This window comes from Salvelinus namaycush, chromosome 23 (genome assembly GCF_016432855.1).
Source record: "Salvelinus namaycush isolate Seneca chromosome 23, SaNama_1.0, whole genome shotgun sequence".
In the NCBI taxonomy this organism is placed as follows: Eukaryota; Metazoa; Chordata; class Actinopteri; order Salmoniformes; family Salmonidae; genus Salvelinus; species Salvelinus namaycush.
The window spans coordinates 42,870,521-42,893,402 of NC_052329.1; the positions used below are offsets into that span (position 1 = coordinate 42,870,521).

At 44.1% G+C, this 22,882-nt stretch overlaps 1 protein-coding gene across 1 annotated transcript in view; it reads right to left on the reverse strand.

The window, feature by feature from the left end:
* mmp23bb (matrix metallopeptidase 23bb) overlaps positions 1-22,882 on the reverse strand; it is a 30,409-nt gene that overhangs the window by 861 nt on the left and 6,666 nt on the right. The window contains exons 3-7 of the mRNA XM_038961901.1: positions 9,606-9,745; positions 9,306-9,473; positions 1,416-1,580; positions 970-1,080; positions 206-332 (exon numbers count right to left, since the gene is read on the reverse strand). Coding sequence (XP_038817829.1) covers positions 206-332; positions 970-1,080; positions 1,416-1,580; positions 9,306-9,473; positions 9,606-9,745 — 711 coding nt within the window. The remainder of the gene's footprint in view (positions 1-205; positions 333-969; positions 1,081-1,415; positions 1,581-9,305; positions 9,474-9,605; positions 9,746-22,882) is intronic.

Here is a 22,882-nt window from a genome sequence, read left to right on the forward strand (position 1 = left end):
TAATTATGGTATATAGTGGTCTGAGATTTGGGCAAGCTGTCTGCCCCTGCCTCTGGATCACTTGTATTGTGTACTGCCACTACGTGCATTGGTTCGAATCCAACCCACTGCTCTAGCACCCTCTCTCCTCCTATCTAACTCTATCCTGTCCAATAAACACACAAAATATGATTTGTACATTACTGTATTTAGACTATTCTCTCACCTGACTTTGGGAGGCGATCTAGGATTCTTCGTCCCACAGCGGAAGCCCACAACCTTTCCACGAGGAACCATCTTGACCTTGACGTTGGCAGGCAGTGGAGTTGGCGTGGCAACGGCCTCAAGAGGCTCTACAGGAAGTGAGTGAAATACCAGGACAGTCATGATACTTCCCCCACAAGATAGGCCTAATATTCCTCTGTGGGTTTTTCTCAGTTCATCTTTCCTCAATTCCTCGCATCCTATTTCCTCTCCTCCTTCTCAAAACAAACCGGAGAAGAAGGTCTGAGGGGAGAGACCTTGGACGTTCTCCTCCAATATGGTTGAGAAAGAGGAGAGAAGATATGATGTGAGGAATTGTGTAAAGATGAGTCTATTAGGGGATAAAACACATGCCACAGAAGTGATATCAGTAGGACAAGGGAGGACACAGAACACAGAGTTGGGCAAGCGAGAGCCTGAATGTTGGCAACATAACACAAGGTTTAAGCATTTTAGTTATCCGTTTCGCAAATGTTGTCATCCAAAGCTTCTTACAAATCCAGGCAGGTCCAAAATCAAATCTATCAAAACCAGGCTAAATCCACATTTAACTATTGAGTCCTGATCCATTTGCTGGCTTAAGACAGTCCTAAAAGCATGCTGTTAAGAGGATCCCATGTAGATACATGGAGAATGCAACTTTACATTCGATTTGAAATCCAACTGGTGAACTGCAGTGTAGTTAAATTAATGTACAATCAAGAGTGGACAATATGCCTGTCTGACCATAGCAGAGGTCACATCGTCGGGCACAGTGTTTCTTCATGAAGCTCTTCCTCCTTTCGCAGAAGCCAAGGCGAGCCCATGGATCACACACGCGCTTCTTGTCCGTGCATCCTGGAATACAACACACATATAGACATTTGTGGTTGCTCTCAGTGTTTTCTTTGCGTTATGTCTTATACCTGTGAAATAAAACTGTAATTACTTGTGTATCAACAACATTGTATGAACACGTTACATAGTACTGTAGTATTTGTATTGTTATTGTGTTGTAATTGCACAATGAGTTGAGCGGGAATTGGGGGAATAGAGAATATGTTCATATAATTTTAAGACAATGTTAAAAATTACATCATTACAATACATGTATGAAATGTATATATATAAAGTCTTAATTTATCCTCGCACACAAACAAAAAAACATATTATTGATCTGAGTGTTCCTTCACCATAGAGGCGCTGGATTCCCCAGATGTCGTCCTGGGCAATGTTCCTCTGGCCCGTGTAGGTGGCATTGGGGTGCATCAGGGCCTGGGGGTCACGGGAGTGCCACAGTCCCAGGGCGTGCCCGATCTCATGAGCCGCCACCTGTACCAGGTCATTCAACCATACACCTGGGGAAGGGAATAGACACAATTACGCAGGTACACAATTTATATCAAAGGACAAGGGGGATTGGGATCCCTGGATAGAATACGTAGAGTCATTATAGACGTGATCATTGTTGAGGAAACATAAAGATTCTAGAATGGTGTGTTGGTATATACAGGTAACTGCCCAAAAAAGGGAAACACGAGTAAATGAGAGATACAAAGTATATTGAAAGCAGGTGCTTTCACACAGGTGTGGTTTTCAGAGTTAATTAAGCTATTAATATCCCATCATGCTTAGGGTCATGTATAAAAATGCCCTGTTGCCCATTATTATGAGTACCATGGGTAGAACAGGAGATCTCAGAGAATTTGAAAGAGGGGTCTCAAAAAAGCATAGGGGGTTTAAAGGGTGTGTGTGTGTGTGTGTGTGTGTGTGTGTGTGTGTGTGTGTGTGTGTGTGTGTGTGTGTGTGTGTGTGTGTGTGTGTGTGTGTGTGTGTGTGTGGTATTTCTCGTGGAAGAATGTTGTCGAAACTCTCCAATAGAGTTCCAGACACTTGTAGAACTTATGTCAGAGGCATCATGCCCATAGGCGGCACAGGTGCACGTGCCACCTCAGATATGTCCTGTTAAAAAATATACATATACACTATATGTGTATAAAATCGAGCACACAGCCATGCAATCTCCATAGACAAACATTGGCAGTACAATGGTCTTACTAAAGAGCTCAGTTACTTTCAACGTGGCACCGTCATAGAATGCCATCTTTCCAACAAGTCAGTTCGTAAAATGTCTGCCCTGCTAAAGCTTCCTCGGTCAACTGTAAGTGCTGTAAAATGTGAAGTGGAAACATCTTGGAGCAACAACTGGCTCAGCGGCAAAGTGGTAGGCCACACTTGGTCACAGAACGGAACCGCCAAGTGCTGAAGCATGTAGCGTGTAAAAATCGTCTGACCTCGGTTGCAACACTGACTAACGCGTTCCAAACTGCCTCTGGAAGCAACGTCAGCACAATAACTGTTTGTCTGGAGCTTCATGAATTGGGTTTCTAAGATCATCATGCACAATGCCAAGTCTCGGCTGGAGAGGTGTAAAGCTCCCCGCCATTGGACTCAGTGGAAACGCGTTCTCTGGAGTGATGAATCTAGCTTCACCACCTGGCAGTCCGACGGACGAATCTGGGTTTGGCGGATGCATAGTGCCAACTGTAAAGTTTGGTGGAGGAGGAATAATGACATTTTAGAGGATTCTGTGCTTCCAGCTTTGTGGCAACAGTTTGGGGAAGGCCTTTTCCTGTTTCAGCATGACAATGCTTCTGTGCACAAAGTGAGGTCCATACAGAAATGGTTTGTCGAGATCGGTGTGGAAGAACTTGACTGGCCTGCACAGAGGCCTGACCTCAACCTCATCGAAACACATTGGGGATGAATTGGAATGCTGACTGCGAGCCAGGCCTAATCACACAACATCAGTGCTGGACCTCATGTTCTTGTGGCTGAATGGAAGCAAGTCCCCGCAGAAATGTTCCAACATCTCATGGAAAGCCTTCCCAGAAGAGTGGAGGCTGTTATAGCAGCAAAGGGGGGACCAACTCCATATTAATACCCATGATTTTGGAATGAAATGTTCGACGAGCAGGCGTCCACATACCTTTTGTCATGTGGAGCATATAGTGTCCTCAGAAAGTATTCACATCCCTTGACATTTTCCACATTTGGTTGTGTTACAGCCTGCATTTATGGATACGTCCAAAGTTGTTGCAAAATGGCTTAAGGCCAACAAAGTCAAGGTATTGGAGTGGCCATCACAAAGCCCTGACCTCAACCCTATAGAACATTTGTGGGCAGAACTGAAAAAGCGTGTGGGAGCAAGGAGGACTACAAACCTGACTCAGTTACACCAGCTCTGTCAGGGGGAAGGGGCCAAAATTCACCCAACTTATTGTGGGAAGCTTGTGGAAGGCTACTCAAAACATTTGACCCAAGTTTAAATTGTTTAAGGCAATGCTACCAAATACTAATTGAGTGTATGTAAACTTCTGACCCACTGGGAATGTGATGAAAGAAATAAAAGCTGAAATAAATCATTCTCTCTACTATTATTCTGACATTTCACATTCTTAAAACAAAGTGGTGATCCTAACTGACCTAAGAGAGGGAATTTTTACTAGGATTAAATGTCAGGAATTGTGAAAAACTGAGTTTAAATGTATTTGGCTAAGGTGTATGTAAACGTCCGACTTCAACTGTATATATACAATTTTCTGTAAGGTCCTGCAGCTGAGCAGAGAATTTCAACCACAAAGATCAGAGAGGTTTTCCAATGGTTCTCAAAGAAGGGCACCTATTGGTAGATGGGTAAAAAAAACATTGAATATCCCTTTGAGCATGATACAGTTATTAATTATACTTTGGATGGTGTATCAATACACCCAGTCACTACAAAGATACAGGCACCCTTCCTAACCCAATTGTGGGAGGAAGGAAACCGCTCAGAGATTTCACCATGAGGCCAATGTGACTTTAAATGTGACTTTTTACTGGGTTTAATGGCTGTGATAGGAGATAACTGAGGATGGATTAACAATATTGTAGTTACTCCACAATACTAACATAAATGACAGAGTGAAAAGAATGAAGCCTGTTCAGAATACAAATATTCCAAAACATGCATCCTGTTTGTAATAAGGTACTAAAGTAATACTGCAAAAAATGTGGCAAAGAAATTAACTTTTTGTCCTGAATACAAAGCGTTATGTTCGGGGCAAATCCAACACAACATATCACTGAGTACCACTCTTCATATTTAAGCATGGTGGTGGCTGAAACATGTTATGGGTATGCTTGTCATCGGCAAGGACTAGGGAGTGTTTTAGGATAAAAATAAACGTAATAGAGCCAAGCACAGGCAAAATCCTAGAGGAAAACCTGGTTCAATCTGCTTTCCAATAGACACTGGGAGGTGAATTCACCTTTCAGCAAGACATTTACCGAAAACACAAGGCCAAATAAACACTGAAGTTGCTTACCAAGACGACGTTGAATGTTCCTGAGTGGCGTAGTTACAGTTTTTAATTAAATCGGCTTGAAAATCTATGGCAAGACTTGAAAATGTCTGTCTAGCAATGATCAACAACCAACTTGAAAGCGCTTGAATAATTATTTAAAGAATAATGGGCAAATATTGTACAATCCAGTTGTGCAAGGCTTTTAGAGACTTACCCCAAAAGACTCACAACTGTAATCGCTGCCAAAGGTGATTTTAACATTTATTGACCCAGGGCGTTGTATACATATCTAATCAAGATATTTATTTTCATTAATGTGGCTAATAGAGGTACTAGCCTATCTACACTGGCTTCCTGTTAAGGCTAGGGCTGATTTCAAGGTTTTACTGATAACCTACAAAGCATTGCACGGGCTTGCTCCTAGCTATCTTTCCGATTTGGTCCTGCTGTACGTACGCTGCGGTCACAAGACGCAGGCCTCCTTATTGTCCCTAGAATGTCTAAGCAAACAGGGCTTTCTCCTATAGAGCTCAATTTTTATGGAATGATCTGCCTATCCATGTGAGAGACACAGACTTGGTCTCAACCTTTAAGTCTTTACTGAAGACTCATCTCTTTAGTAGGTCCCATGATTGAGTGTAGTCTGGGCCAGGGGTGCAAGGTGAACGGCAAGGCATTGGAGCGACAAACTGCCCTTGCTGTCTCTGCCTGGCCAACTCCCCTCTCTCCACTGGGATTCTCTGCCTCAAACCCTATTACAGGGGCTGAGTCACTGGCTTACTGGTGCTCTTCCATGCCGTCCCTAGGAGGGGTGCGTCACTTGAGTGGGTTGAGTCACTGACGTGATCTTCCTGTCCGGTTTTTCACCCCTTCGAGCTTGTGTGGTGGAGGAGATCTTCGTGGGCTATAAACCTTGTCTCATGGTAGTAAATTGGTGGTCTGTTGATATCCCTCTAGTGGTGTGGGAGCTGTGCTTTGGCAAAGTGGGTGGTGTTATATCCTGCCTCGTTGGCCCTGTCAGGGGGTATCGTTGGACGTGGCCACAGTGTCGTCCCCCCCCCCCCCCCCCCCCCGTCTCAGCCTCCAGTATCTATGCTGCAATAGTTTATGTGCCAGAGGCTAGAATCGGTCTGTTATTTCTGGTGTAATTATCCTGTCTTATCTGGTGTCCTGTGTGAATGTAAGTATGCTCCCTTTAATTCTCTCTCTCTCCCTCCCCTCCCGGAGGACATGAGCCCTAGGACCATGCCTCAGGACTACCTGGCCTGATGACTCCTGGATGGCCCAAGTCCACCTGGTTGTGCTGCTGCACCAGTTCCAACTGTTCTACCTGCGGCTATGGAATCCTGACCTGTTTACCAGACGTGCTACCTTGTCCCGGACCTGCTGTTTTGAACTCTCTCTCTCTACCGCACCTGCTGTCTCAACCTCTGAATGCTTGGCTATGAAAAGCCAACTGACCTTTACTCCTGAGGTACTAACCTGTTGCACCCTTTACAACCACTGTGATTATTATTTGACCCTGCTGGTCATCTATGAACATTTGAACATCTTGAAGAACAATCTGGCCTTAATGGCCATGTACTCTAATAATCTCCATCCGGCACAGCCAGAAGAGGACTGGCCCACCCCTGAGAGCCTGGTTCCTCTCTAGGTTTCTTCATAGGTTCCTGCCTTTCTAGGGAGTTCTTCCTAGCCACTGTACTTCTACACCTGCATTGCTTGCTGTTTGGGGTTTTAGGCTGGGCTTCTGTATAGCACTTTGTGACATCTGCTGATGTAAAAAGGCTTTATAAATACATTTGATTGATTGACTAATAAAATATACACTGCTCAAAAAAATAAAGGGAACACTAAAATAACACATCCTAGATCTGAATGAATGAAATATTCTTATTAAATACTTTTTTCTTTACATAGTTGAATGTACAAAATGACACAAAAATTATCAATGGAAATCAAATTTATCAACCCATGGAGGTCTGGATTTGGAGTCACACTCAAAATTAAAGTGGAAAACCACACTACAGGTTGATCCAACTTTGATGTAATGTCCTCAAAACAAGTCAAAATGAGGCTCAGTAGTGTGTGTGGCCTCCACGTGCCTGTATGACCTCCCTACAACGCCTGGGCATGCTCCTGATGAGGTGGCGGATGGTCTCCTGAGGGATCTCCTCCCAGACCTGGACTAAAGCATCCGCCAACCCCTGGACAGTCTGTGGTGCAACGTGGCGTTGGTGGATGGAGCGAGACATAATGTCCCAGATGTGCTCAATTGGATTCAGGTCTGGAGAATGGGCGGGCCAGTCCATAGCATCAATGCCTTCCTCTTGCAGGAACTGCTGACACACTCCAGCCACATGAGGTCTAGCATTGTCTTGCATTAGGAGGAACCCAGGGCCAAACGCACCAGCATATGGTCTCACAAGGGGTCTGAGGATCTCATCTCGGTACCTAATGGCAGTCAGGCTACCTCTGGCGAGCACATGGAGGGCTGTGCGGCCCCCCAAAGAAATGCCACCCCACACCATGACTGACCCACCGCCAAACCGGTCATGCTGGAGGATGTTGCAGGCAGCAGAACGTTCTCCACGGCGTCTCCAGACTCTGTCACGTCTGTCACATGTGCTCAGTGTAAACCTGCTTTCATCTGTGAAGAGCACAGGGCGCCAGTGGCGAATTTGCCAATCTTGGTGTTCTCTGGCTAATGCCAAACGTCCTGCACGGTGTTGGGCTGTAAGCACGGACGTTGGGCCCTCATACCACCCTCATGGAGTCTGTTTCTGACCGTTTGAGCAGACACATGCACATTTGTGGCCTGCTGGAGGTCATTTTGCAGGGCTCTGGCAGTGCTCCTCCTGCTCCTCCTTGCACAAAGGCGGAGGTAGCGGTCCTGCTGCTGGGTTGTTGCCCTACTACGGCCTCCTCCACGTCTCCTGATGTACTGGCCTGTCTCCTGGTAGCGCCTCCATGCTCTGGACACTACGCTGACAGACACAGCAAACCTTCTTGCCACAGCTCGCATTGATGTGCCATCCTGGATGAGCTGCACTACCTGAGCCACTTGTGTGGGTTGTAGACTCCGTCTCATGCTACCACTAGAGTGAAAGCACCGCCAGCATTCAAAAGTGACCAAAACATCAGCCAGGAAGCATAGGAACTGAGAAGTGGTCTGTGGTCACCACCTGCAGAACCACTCCTTTATTGGGGGTGTCTTGCTAATTGCCTATAATTTCCACCTTTTGTCTATTCCATTTGCACAACAACATGTGAAATTTATTGTCAATCAGTGTTGCTTCCTAAGTGGACAGTTTGATTTCACAGAAGTGTGATTGACTTTGAGTTACATTGTGTTGTTTAAGTGTTCCCTTTATTTTTTTGAGCAGTGTATATTTGTGAGAAAAAAAATCCACTTTGTTGAGAATGACAATTAAATCCATTTTAATCCCACTTTGTAACCCAATAAAATGTTGAAAAAGTCAAGGTGTGAATACTTTAGGAAGGCAATGTATATACTGTATATATATATTTTTTTTTGTTGTTTGTTTCCCTGTAATACTACTAGCCACCTAGCACTTTTATGAAGTTGCCTTCAGCTAGCCCAGATAAATTCCCAAACTCATAACTAGCTACCAAGAAACCATTTCAGGCTATCAATCAAGTTAAAGTAGCTAGCTTGTCTAACTACCTTAGCTGGCATGCCTGCTGGCAAGGTTGGAGGACTTTTGAAAAGCAAACAACTACTAAATGCACTAAGTAAGACTCACATGCCTTTCAATCTTTTAGCCAGATTTTTGCTGAGAAGCATATTTAGTTTCTTTAAAAAAAAATAGCCACCAGTCAGGAGGATACAGACAGCTCAAGAGGTATTCTTATATATGCAGAAAAATAAACACGTTTTTTTTTACATAGAATTAATCATAATGATTATGGCTCTCGATTGCAGGAATAAGCTGTTTTAGGTGTTTGAAAAATTGTCCAACTTAAGGACGGTGGGCCTAGCCCCCCTACGTACCACCCCCAGACATCCTCACATACTTTGTGCCCCCTCAGATTTTTGGGATGGATGATGCCCCTGATCTATGCCAAGGTGCATTGAAGCTGCCAAGGTGCATTGGAGCTGCTCAACGCCCTATTGAGACACTTTATGTTGGTGTTTCCTTTATTTTGGCAGTTACCTGTATATGCAGGTGTTATTGTGTGATACAATACATTTGTGTGATGTATCTATGCGCTGTATGTTTTTTGTTTCTGTTTGTTTGTTGTTTGTTTTTGTTATATGCTGTGCTTACAAAATGGAATTACTGAATGTCACATGACTTATTGAATGTTGTGAAAACCAATAAATACAATTTTCCGCCCACAAAAAGGACAAGGGGGATAACGGAAGTATGTTCGATTTACAGTAGCTTGTCTGGCGGGCAGTCAGCACAAAGTGCAACCTCTTCGCGCCCATCTAACACACACAATATCAAGTGCAACTCTGGTTGTAAACTGGTTTTCTGGTTGAGGATAAATCAACCAGATTATAACCAACGGGTCTCTGTTACAACCAGGTAAACATTTTTTTTTTTCAAGACAACATCAAGTTTACATCTGATAAAAGCATCTAAAAAGATGTCATCGACGTCAATCGATTCCTTTGAAATCCATGGGTGGGGGAAAGTGAACGAGTACACTTTTGGGGGGAGGATAGAGAATCGGAGCACAGACAGACAGGGAGGAGAGTCTTTGCACCTTGTTTCCAGCTGAAGCGGGACTTCCCCAGGATCCAGAACTCGTGGTTGTCAAAGTGGATCTCCCCGCGCGGGGGCAGGAAGGCATGGGCCAACTCCCCGTTCAACCCATCAAAACAGGGGTGCAATGGAGACCACCAGCAGTCTGTGTGGTTCCACGTGTAGAAGCCTGGAAGCATGAGCACACACACGCGAACACATTTAAAGCAGGGGGAATTAAAGTCACACACACACACCTTTAACTTATTAATGTCTAATCCATAGTGATACTGTTCGGTTCTGTTTAATTATGTGGTCTTACCGATGATAATGTCAGCACTCTTGTTGGGGTTTGTGATTTCAGCGAAGTAGAGAGGGGACACGTCGCTCCACTTGGAGAACGCAATGCTGATGGCCTTGCGGGTGCTGTCTTTGTTCAGCGTGTTGGGAAACTTCACGATCCTGACAGACGTGAACGGACACGCAGACAGACAGAGACAGACAGACATGAACGGACAGACAGATGTGAACAGAAAGACAGACACAAGTATAGATTGGAAAGTGACAGACAATGCGACGAACTTGGATTCCCAAAAACATATTGCTGTTCCCTTTCAGTCGGTCATTCAGTATAACATACTATGGGGAGTCAACGATCAACCATATTCACCTGAAAAACGCCCAACAGGCCAACGGATGCCGAGTCTGTCACGCCTGCTCCCACTCTTCCCCCCCTGGCGCTTGAGGGCGCCAGGCTGCCCTGCATCACGCACTCCTGCCATCATCAATTACGCACACCTGCCTTCCCTCGTCACGCGCATCAGCGATATTGGACTCACCTGGACTCACTCATCACCTGTTTATTACCTCCCCTATATTTGTCTGTTCCCCTGCTCTAATCCCTGCTGATGCATTAATTGTTTTTGTCTTTGTTACCCTTGTGCTGAAGCTGTTCCTGTCTCGTTCCATGTCCGTTCCTTAGTAAATGCTTGACTCCCCGTACCTGCTTCGTCTCTCCAGTGTCAATTCATGTGACAGAGTCTGCCCTTGAAAGTCTTGCCTTCCTGGCTATAATACTGGGGCTCACATCCATTTCCTCAATTCTTCTCTCTTCAGCTCGCCTTTTCAAGCACACAAAGACTACGAGATTTGGCTCTGACTTAGGTGTCTGTTAGTGGGGAGTACTCGTCCCCCTAGATGTTGAGAGTTTGGGGTATTGGTATCGGTTTTTGTGTTTGCTAAAAGCGAACTATTTTCTGCTCTACTTGTGTAGCTAATGCTTCCTTGCTTGGGTAGGATTTGTGTTTGCTAATACCCCACTACTTTCTGCTCTGCTTGTTTAGCCAGTGCTTCCTTGCTTGAGTAAGATGGTCAGTGGTAAGAGTAAGTTTAAAAAGGTTAACTAATCGGATGACATCAGTCTGGGGCAACCTAAAGCCACGGCTTTGGATTTGGCGGGGAGAGTGAACTATTGGTGGTTAATGCGCCTTTGATGGAGCTGTGTCGTAAGGCGGCAGATCACCTGGGGGTGGATTGGCCATCTTATCCCCCTCAGTGGACATCCTCCAGGTTTGGGGGAAGGTATTTACCTCCTGTCCCTGCAGCAGTGAAGCGTCTGCTTAGCCCTGTTTAAACATTTTGCAGATGAGCTAAAGACGACCTGGGATTCCCCTCATTCAGCCCGGCTGGTGCTGCCAGGTTATGGTGAGTTCATGAATGTAGAGGGGCTGAAGGTGGCGGGGCTCGTTTGCACACCGCCGATGGATGGAAAGCTGCCAAGTTACTTAGCTTTCGAATAATAAACAGTGCCGGTTCTCGGCGGATCAGCTGGACAAAGTGTAAAAGGCTCATGGTGTTGTTCTTGACAGGGACAGGAGGATGTATTTGGATGAGCCAGTTTCGCCAACAAGGTTGTTTGGCTCAACTATGATCCTTACAGGCCTGTTTCGAAGAGAAACAAAAACAGGACGCAGCTCTACTGGTTCTTATCCCACGAAAATCCTTTCTGGACTCAGATCTAAATCGTGCGTTTTTGTCCCAACAAAGGAGGGTCGCATTCCGGCTCTGTCTGGCACGGTTCCTTTATGATAACTGTGGTGCCTCTGGGACTTTTGTTGATACGTCTTTTTCAGCGCTGTTGATGCGTCTGTTTCGTGGTGATCACGGCAGAGGAATCTTTACTGGGTTGGGGAGCGCTGTGTGTGTGCTACTCTGAAAGAGGGATTCGGTCAACAGCGTAAAGGGAGCTGCATATTGAATGGTAGTGTATGCTACGGACTGTTTTGCTGGCGCTGAGGCGTTTCCTTCCGATGTTGGAGGGCCATGTGTTGGTAAGGTCCGACAGCATACACTACCATTCAAAAGTTTGGTGTCATTTAGAAATGTCCTTGTTTTTGAAAGAAAAGGCAAATGTTTTTGTCTCTTAAAATAACATCAAATTCATCAGAAATACAGTGTAGACATTGTTAATGTTGTAAATGACTATTGTAGTTGGAAACGGCTGATTTTTAATGGAATATCTACATAGGCGTACAGAGGCCCATTATCAGCAACCATCACTCCTGTGTTCCAATGGCACGTTGTGTTAGCTAATCCATGTTTATCATTTTAAAAGGCTAATTGATCATTAGAAAATAATTTTGCAATTATGTGAGCACAGCTGAAAACTGTTGTTCTGATTAAAAAAAGTAATAAAACTGCGTGTTGTCATCTGTTCTTCTCAATGAGGGATCTGTGCACTCCGCGGGGACCCGTGGTGGGTTCTGTGTCATTGGGTCTATTGTCCCAGGCGCACAGGAGAGTTTGGCACCGATGACCACAGATATGGGATCTATGGGTTTGGCCCCTGAAGGGTTGAATTTGACGGCTAGGAGTTTACCCTCGAACGCGATTACGACTATACAGTCGGCGCGTGCGCCCTTTACAAAAGGGTTGTTCGTCAGTCTGTCATTCACAATTTGGTGTCAGGTTAAAGGAGTTTCTCCTTTTCAGAGGTCTTTGGTGTACATTTTGATGTCCTTGCGGGAGCTTTTTGAGCAGGGCCTTTCTTTTTCCACATTAAAGGTTTATATCAGTATACCCTTCCCGTATGGAGTCCGTGCCAGGCGACTCCAAATTGATGTTACATACTAATGCGACAGCTATTCTTCTTGGGGTCCACACAAAACATGAAACATGACATAATAATAATAACCTCACCATCTTAAATAAGCATGCCACATTCAAAAAATGTAGAACCAGGAACAGATATAGCCCTTGGTTCTCTCCAGACCTGACTGCCCTTGAACAGCACAAAAACATCCTGTGGCGTTCTGCATTAGCATCAAATAGCCCCTGTGATATGCAACTTTTCAGGGAAGTTAGGAACAAATATACACAGGCAGTTAGGAAAGCTACGGCTAGCTTTTTCAAGCAGAAATTTGCATCCTGTAGCACAAACTCAAAAAAGTTCTGGGACACTGTAAAGTCCATGGAGAATAAGAGCACCTCCTCCCAGCTGCCCACTGCACTAAGGCTAGGAAACACTGTCACCACCGATAAATCCACTATAATTGAGAATTTCAATAAGCATTTTTCTACGGCTGGCCATGCTCCACCTGGCTACCCCTACCCCGATCAACAGCCCTCCACCCCCCACAGCAACTAGCCCAAGCCTCCCCCACTTCTCCTTCACTCAAATACAGATAGCTGATGTTCTGAAAGAGCTGCAAAATCTGGACCCCTACAAATCAGCCGGGCTAGACAATCTGGACCCTCTCTTTCTAAAATGATCTGCCGAAATTGTTGCAACCCCTATTACTAGCCTGTTCAACCTCTCTTTCGTGTCGTCTGAGATTCCCATAGATTGTAAAGCTGCCGCGGTCATCCCCCTCTTCAAAGTGGGAGACACTCTAGACCCAAACTGCTACGGACCTATATCTATTCTACCCTGCCTTTCTAAGGTCTTCGAAAGCCAAGTTAACAAACAGATTACCGACCATTTCGAATCCCACCATACCTTCTCCGCTATGCAATCTGGTTTCAGAGCTGGTCATGGGTGCACCTCAGCCACGCTCAAGGTCCTAAACGATATCATAACCGCCATCGATAAGAGACATTACTGTGCAGCCGTATTCATCGACCTGGCTAAGGCTTTCGACTCTGTCAACCACCACATTCTTATTGGCAGTCTCAACAGCCTTGGTTTCTAAAATGATTGCCTCGCCGGGTTCACAAACTACTTCTCTGATAGAGTTCAGTGTGTCAAATTGGAAGGCCTGTTGTCCGGACCTCTGGCAGTCTCTATGGGGGTGCCACAGGGTTCGATTCTCAGGCCGACTCTCTTCTCTGTATACATCAATGATGTCGCTCTTGCTGCTGGTGATTCTTTGATCCACCTCTACGCAGAGGACACCATTCTGTATACCTCTGGCCCGTCTTTGGACACTCTGTTAACTTCTCTGCGCTACGGATCCCTTTAGCGGGATCATTTTCCTAAACAACCGCTGAATTGCAGGGCGCAGAATATTACTAACAATATTTATAATCATGCAATCACAAGTGAAATATACCAAAACACAGCTTAGCTTGTTGTTAATCCACCTATCGTGTCAGATTTTGAAAATATGCTTTACAGTGAAAGCAATCCAAGCGTTTGTGAGTGTATCAATCAATGCTAGAACAGCTAGCCTTAAATTAGCTTGGTCACGAAAGTCAGAAAAGCAATAAAATGAATCGCTTACCTTTGATAATCTTCGGATGTTTGTACTCACGAGACTCCCAGTTACACAATAAATGTTCTTTTTGTTCGATAAATATTAGTTTTATAAAAAAAAAACGCCATTTGGGTTGTGCGTTATGTTCAGAAAACCACATGCTCGTTCCGGTCCTGAAAGGCAGAAGAAAGTTCCAAAAAGTATCAGATTGAAAAATAATACTAAAAATATTTATAATCATGCAATCACAAGTGAAATATACCAAAACACAGCTTAGCTTGTTGTTAATCCACCTATCGTGTCAGATTTTGAAAATATACTTTACAGCGAAAGCAATCCAAGCGTTTGTGAGTGTATCAATCAATGATAGAACAGCTAGCCTTAAATTAGCTTGGTCACGAAAGTCAAAAAAGCAATAAAATTAATCGCTTACCTTTGATAATCTTCGGATGTTTGTACTCACGAGACTCACAGTTACACAATAAATGTTCTTTTTGTTCGATAAATATTAGTTTTATAACAAAAAACGCCATTTGGGTTGCGCGTTATGTTCAGAAAACCACAGCCTCGTTCCGTCCCTGAAATTCCAAAAAGTATCCGTAATGTTCGTAGAAACATGTCAAACGTTTTTTATAATCAATCCTCAGGTTGTTTTTAACATATATAATCGATAATATTTCAATCGGAGGGTAACCTATTCAATAAAAGAGAGAAAGAAAATGTCGAGCTACCCCTCTCGCGCGCAGGAACTTATCAAAGGACACCTGACTCGTTTTGAAAAATCTAGCTCATTTTTCAAAATAAAAGCCTGAAACTATGTCTAAAGCCTGGTCACAGCCTGAGGAAGCCATTGGAAAAGGATTGATACCCCTTTAAATGGAAGAGGGGCAGGCAATGAAACAGGGATAAAAATAAAAAAAATATGCACTTCCGGGTTGGATTTCCTCAGGTTTTCGCCTGCAGAATCAGTTTTGTTATACTCACAGACAATATTTTGACAGTTTTGGAAACTTTGGAGTGTTTTCTATCCTAATCTGTAAATGATATGCATATTCTATGATCTGGGCCTGAGAAATAGTCCGTTTACCTTGGGAACGTTATTTAAAAATAAAAATAAATTCTGGCCCCTAGCGTCAAGAAGTTAACTAACCTCCAGACGAGCTTCATTGCCATACAACTCTCCTTCCGTGGCCTCCAACTGCTCTTAAATGCAAGTAAAACTAAATGCATGCTCTTCAACCGATCGCTGCCCGCACCTGCCCGCCCGTCCAGCATCACTACTCTGGACGGTTCTGAGTTAGAATAAGTGGACAACTACAAATACCTAGGTGTCTGGTTAGACTATAAATTCTCCTTCCAGACTAACATTAAACATCTCTAATCCAAAATGTAATCTAGAATCGGCTTCCTATTTCGCAACAAAGCATCCTTCACTCATGCTGCCAAACATACCCTCGTAAAACTGACCATCCTACCGATCCTCGACTTCGGCGATGTCATTTACAAAATAGCCTCCATCACTCTACTCAACAAATTGGATGCAGTCTATCACAGTGCCATCCGTTTTGTCACCAAAGCCCCATATACTACCCACCACTGCGACCTGTACGCTCTCGTTGGCTGACCCTCGCTTCATACTCGCCGCCAAACCCACTGGCTCCAGGTCATCTATAGGTATCTGCTAGGTAAAGCCTTATCTCAGCTCACTGGTCACCATAGCAGCACCCACCCGTAGCACGCGCTCCAGCAGGTATTGGTCATCCCCAAAACCAATTCTTCCTTTGGCCGCCTCTCCTTCCAGTTCTCTGCTGCCAATGACTGGAACAAACTGCAAAAATCTCTGAAGCTGGAGACTCTTACCTCCCTCACTAGCTTTAAGCACCAGCTGCCAGAGCAGCTCACAGATCACTGCACCTGTACATAGCCCATCTGTAAATAGCCCATCCAATCTACCTCATCCCCATACTGTATTTATTTATTTATCTTGCTCCTTTGCACCCCAGTATCTCTACTTGCACGTTCATCTTCTGCACATTCTACCATTCCAGTGTTTAATTGCTATATTGTAATTACTTCGCCACGATGGCCTATTTATTGCCTTACCTCCCTTATCCTACCTCATTTGCACATGCTGTATATATACTTTTCTACTGTATTATTGAGTGTATGTTTGTTTATTCCATGTGTAACCCTGTGTTGTTGTATGTGTCGAACTGCTTTGCTTTATCTTGGCCAGGTCGCAGTTGCAAATGAGAACTTGTTCTCAACTTGCCTACCTGGTTAAATAAAAGTGAAATAAAAAAATAAAAAAATAATGATTTGAAAAAATAGGCAGTACACACTTTGTCAATCTCCTATTCACAATTAGAGAAGCCCTCACATTTCCCAGCGGCATCCCTTTTGTGTGGCCATAATGCACCCTAAAAAAATCCATGTCTGCCTGCTCTGAAGCACCTCTCATCTCTGTCACAGGGCACTCCATCATGTGATTCGGTCTTTCTCACAGGCTACAAGTGAAGACGGACACATCGGGAACGCAACTGCGAGGTGCATATTGAAGATATTGGAAGAACTGTCCACATTTACTTTTCGTCAACAAGATGAGTAGACCTAACGAACAGCAAAGCACTAGCCTACGTCAATCTACTATCCCCCGAAGTACAAAAGTTTACCTATCCTATTCTGTGTGAGAAATAAATATTCCAAGCATAGTCTGGATACGATAGATCCCAAATTAATACAACCACTAGCATCAAACAAAAAAAATTATGCAATGAGGCTGACACAACAGACGTTTAATTTAGTTTAGACTTTTAGTTTAAAATGTTTATAAACTATTAGGATATTTCTTCAAATTATATGCGCAGCAATGCGCTATACGCAGGAATGTTCCATTAGCGGGAAAACATCATTATCAAAAGGGTCTACAAATACAAATTTGCATGTAATGCTTTTATTATAAAGGTGCATTTTTTTATGGTGAAAATGATCTTCCCTAAACTTGAAGCACACTGCTTATGTAAGCCAGTTAGGCTCTACACCCTTTGTAAAGCGGATTAATGTGCTTTGTTTTAAGAAGTCATTTGGACGCTTTAGTTGTGATACAAACCTTTTGCTGGACATCATTCACAAGTGATAATATATCATTCACAAGTGATAGGCTAATATTGTCACCCATCAGACTATTCTTGATTTAATCTTGTCTTTACATATACTAAATAATATATGTGTGATATTCGTTTTTGATTTAGAATGGACCATTATCATGCACCTGTCTCGAAACAGGGGCAGCGGGAACAAAATACATGTTATCTATAAACTTAAATAGCGAATGGAGGATGCTTTTCCTGTGGTTCATTTTCATGCAAGCCAGGTAGGCTATTACTCCTGTTGTAAAGATAAGCAATGTGCTTAATATTTGCTTAATATTAGAAAAGTTGAGAAATAAATATAGTAGGCCTAGCCTATAGAAAGCTGATGGGATCCTCCTCTTTTTAATAGAGGCCATTACTCTGTTTTCTCTGGCAATTGCATAGCCTATAGAAATGTTGCACAACATGAGCTCATGGGCTCTCATGAAGTGTTTGATTCGATGTTTTATTACATTTGCAATGATGTCAGTGTGATTAGAGGAACAACAAAGTGCTGAGTACCAGGCAGTTAGCAAGTTTGGTAGGCTACTAATGACCAACAGCATTATCAGAGCTTGGAGAAGCCTAATTACCGAAATGTAATTGTGAAATGTGACTGCCTTCATGACTCGGTCACCGCAACAGCCCACCGCAACACCCGTAGCCTACATACAAACTATCTAGGTCAAATAGGGGAGAGGCGTTGTGTCGTGATGTGTTGCTTTATCTGTTTTTTGAAACAAGGTTTGCTGTTCACTTGAGCAATATGAGATGGAACGGAGTTCCATGCAATAATGGCTCTATACAATACTGAGTGCATTCTTGAATTTGTTCTGTATTTGGGGACTGTGAAAAGACCCCTGGTGGCATGTCTGGTGGGATAATTGTGTGTGTAAGTTGACTAAGCAAACAATTTGGGATTTTCAACACATTAATGTTTCTTATAAAAATTAGAAAAGATGCAGTCAGTCTCTACTCAACTCTTAACCAAGAGAGACTGGCATGCATAGTAATTATATTAGCCCTCTGATTACAATGAAGAGCAAGACGTGCTGCTCTGTTCTGCGCCAGCTGCAGCTTAACTAGGTCTTTCCTTGCAGCACTTGACCACACAACTGGACAATAATCAAGATAAGACAAAACTAGAGCCTGCAGGACTTGCTTTTCTATTACGGACAGACCTCTCCCCATCTTTACAAACATTGAATCTATATGTTTTGACCATGACAGTTTACAATCTCAAGTAATGCCAAGTAATTTAGTCTCCTCAACTTGTTCAACAGCCACACCATTCATTACCAGATTCAGTTGAGGTCTAGAACATAGGGAATGATTTGTACCAAATACAATGCTCTTAGTTTTAGAGATGTTCAGCACCAGTTTATTATTGGCCACCCATTCCAAAACATACTGCAACTCTTTGTAAGGGTTTCAGTGACTTCATTAGCTGTGGTTGCTGATGCGTATATTGTTGAATCATCAGCATACATGTAAACACATGTTTTGTTTAATGCCAGTGGCAGGTCATTGGTAAGAATAGAAAAGAGTAAAGGGCCTAGAGAGCTGCCATGTGGTACACCACACTTTACATGCTTGACATTAGAGAAGCTTCCATTAAAGAAAACCTTTTGAGTTCTATTAGATGGATAGCTCTGAATCCACGATATGATAGAGGTCAATGACTTTCGACAAGGACAAAGGTTGCCTAGCGGTGTGCGTGCTCACTCCACTAGGGGTGTGGCGGCTGCTTGGGTATTGTTCAGAGCTATGACAGTTGGTGATATCTGTGCTGCAGTGAGAGGTTTTATTGCGTGGATGTAACTGCTCCCGGTGTAGCTCATAGCGTTCTTATGGCTGGGTCCAGAAGTGGGTGCTGGCAGCGTGTAAAGTGTGCATTATCAAGGTTACCACAGTTTACTGTGGGTTTGAGCATTGAGCTGCCGTGGTCGATGCTATGCTTTACCATGTCATGACAGGTGTTCTGTTGTTTTGGACTTGGAGTTCCTTGTACGAGTTCTGACATTTCAGCCTCACAAGGTAAGTATTGTTCTTGGAACCGTGGGGTCTATGAACTTGGGCTGCAGTGGCAGCATGCCAGTGTGCATAGCCAAGTTGCAGAAGGTTCTGGTTCCCTATATGGGGCTCTGACAGTTCAGCCCTCATCAGGCTCTGACAGTTCAGGCTTCTAGGGTATGTATTAGCGAAAAAGGTGGCTTCTGTAACCCCTTTTTGGAACTGGTGGAATCTGTGTGTGCTTGGATTGCCGTGGGGCTCCTAGTTTGGTACGCTATGAGCCAGCTTGGGGCTTGATTGTATGTCCCCATTGTATGTTATAGCAAGTGACCGACTGAAAGAGAATGTATGAAAATAACTACTGTTCCCTGACAGAGGTAATGAGGTATAATATATTTTTTGCTTCGTGCTGTCAGAGGATTTGAGCTCACTGAAGAGGGGTACTGAATTGAGGAAATCGATGCGATGGGCTGCCTTTGGGTATTATAGCCAGGAAGGCGGGGCTTCTGAGGGCAGGCTCGGCATCCATTGGCCAGTTGGGCATTATTTCAGTTTTCAGGGGAATATGAATGTTCGTTGACTCTCCATAGTATGTTCCTCCTTCAGGGAAAAGTAGTTATATTCATAAATGTACGTTATCAATTTTGCTTTCACAATGAATATTTATATATCTGGCCAGTGGCCCCAAGCCATAATTCTCAAAATATTACTCCGAAGCCGACCTCCCAGTCTCTTCCATCTCCCCATCTCTCTCTTTCCCCATTTGTCTCTTTCGCTCTCACTCCCTGAATCCCTAGTCCCGTTCTCCTCGACACTACATCTGAGAGGATTGGATAGGTGTCAGCAATATGGTGGAACCTCCATCTTACCCACTAAAACTTGGGGGAATTGCTGCCATATTCTTTTATCTACAGTGCCTTCAGAAAGTATTCATACCCCTTGACTTATTCAACATTTTTGTTGTGTTACAGCCTGAATTCCAAATGGATTCAATAGATTTTTGTTCTCACCCATCTTCACATAACACCCCATAATGACAAAGTGAAAACATGCTTTAAAAAAACAAAGGTCACATTTTGTGAAAATGAAATGAACAGAAAAACCTAATTTACATAAGTATTCACACCCCTGAGTCAGAATCCTTTGGCTGGGCCTCCCGAGTGGCGCAGCAGTCTAAGGCGTCACTACAGATCCTGGTTTGATCCCGGGCTGTGCCGCGACCGGGAGACCCATGAGGTGGTGCACAATTGGCCCAGCGTCGTCTGGGTTATTGAAGGATTTGGTCAGCCGGGATGTCCTTGTCCCATCGCACTCTTCTGATTCCTGTGGCGGGCTGGGCGCATGCACGCTGACACGGTCACCAGTTGTAAAGTGTTTGCTCCGACACATTGGTTCGGCTGGCTTCCGGGTTAAGAAGCAGTGTGGCTTGGCAGGGTAGTGTTTCGGAGGACGCATGGCTCGCGACCTTCGCCTCTCCCGAATCCGTACGGGAGTTGCAGCGATGGGACAAGAATCTAACTACCAATTGGATATGTTTTATGTCACCTTTGACAGCGATTACAGCTGTGAGTCTTTATGGGTAAGTCTCTAAGAGCTTTACACACCTGGATTGTCTGTCAAGTTGGTTATTGATCATTGTATATTTGGCCTTGTGTGTTAGGTTATTGTCCTGCTGAAAGGGGAATTTGTCTCCCAGTGTCTGTTGGAAAGCAGACTGAATCAGGTTTTCCTCTAGGATTTTGTCTGTGCTTCGCTCTATTCTATTTATTGTTAGCCTAAAAAACTCCCTAGTCCTTGCCAATGACAAGCATACCCATAACATGATGCAGCCACCACAATGCTTGAAAATATGAACCATAGTACTCAGTGATATGTTGTGTTGTATTTGCCCCAAACATAATGGCAAATTTTTTGTAGTTTTACTTTAGTGTCTTATTGCAAACAAGATGCATGTTTTGGAATATTTGTATTCTGTACAAGCTTCCTTTTTTCCCACTCTGTCATTAGGTTAGCATTGTCGAGTAACTACTGTACCCACCGTGACTATTAAAACCTACCCTAACCAGAAATCGTGGATAGATGGCGGCATTCGCGCAAAACTGAAAGCACGAACCACCGCATTTAACTATGGAAAGGTGACTGGGATTATGGCCGAATATAAACAGTGTAGTTATTCCCTCCGCAAGGCAATCAAACAAGCGAAATGTCAGTATAGAGACAAAGTGGAGTAGCAATTCAACGGCTCAGACACGAGACGATTGTGGCAAGGTCTACAGACAATATCGGACTACAAAAAGAAAACCAGCAATGTCACGGACCTGACGTCTTGCTTCCAGACAAACTAAACACCTTCTTTGCCCACTTTGAGGATAATACAGTGCCACCGACATGGCCCGCCACCAAGGACTGTGGGCTCTCCTTCTCCGTGGCTGACGTGAGTAAGACATTTAAACGTGTTAACCCTCACAAGACGGCATCACTAGCAGCATCCTCAGAGTATGCGCAGACCTGCTGGCTGGTGTGTTTACGGACATATTCAATCTTTCCCTATCCCAGTCTGCTGTCCCCACATGCTTTAAGATGGCCACCATTGTTCCTGTACCCAAGAAGGCAAAGGTAACTGAACTAAATGACTATAGCCCCGTAGAACTCACTTCAGTCATTATGAAGTGCTTTGAGAGGCTAGTCAAGGATCAAATCACCACCACCTTACCTGTCACCCTAGACCCACTTCAATTTGCTTACCGCCCCAATAGGTCCACAGACAATGCAATCGCCATAACACTGCACACTGCCCTATCCGATCTGGACAAGAGGAATATCTATGTAAGAATGCTGTTCATTGACTATAGCTCAGCATTCAACACCATAGTACCCTCCAAGCTAATCATTACGCTAGAGGCCCTGGGTCTCAACCCCGCCCTGTGCTATTGGGTTCTAGACTAATTGATGGGCCACCTCCAGGTTGTGAAGGTAGGAAACAACATCTCCACTTCACTGATCCTCAACACTGGGGCCCCACAAGGGTGTGTGCTCAGTCCCCTCCTGTACTCCCTGTTCACTCATAACTGCGTGGCCATGCACGCCTCCAACTCAATCATCAAGTTTGCAGACGACACAAAAGTAGTAAGCTTGACCACCAACAATGACGAGACAGCCTACAGGGAGGAGGTGAGGGTACTAGTGTCAGCAAAACAACCTCTCACTCAACCTCAACAAAACAAAGGAGATGATCGTGGACTTCAGGAAACAGCAGAGGGAGCATTCCCCTATCCACATCAACGGGACAGCAGTGGAGAAGGTGGAATGTTTTAAGTTCCTCGGCATACACATCACGGACAAACTGAAATGGTCCACCCACACAGACAGTGTGATGAAGAAGGCGCAACAGAACCTCTTCAATCTCAGGAGGCTGAAGAAATTTGGCTTGTCACCTAAAACCCTCACAAACTTTTACAGATGCACAATTGAGAGCATCCTGTCGGGCTGCAGCACCGTCTGGTACGGCAACTGCACCACCCACAACCGCAAGGCTCTCCAGAGGGTGGTGTGGTCTGCTTTAATAATGTTTACATACAGTTGAAGTCGGAAGTTTACATACACTTAGGTTGGAGTCATTAAACCTGTTTTTCAAACACTCCACAAATTTCTTGTTAACAAATTACAGTTTTGGCAAGTCGGTTAGGACATCTACTTTGTGCATGACACAAGTAATTTTTCCAACAATTGTTTACAGACAGATTATTTTACTTATAATTCAC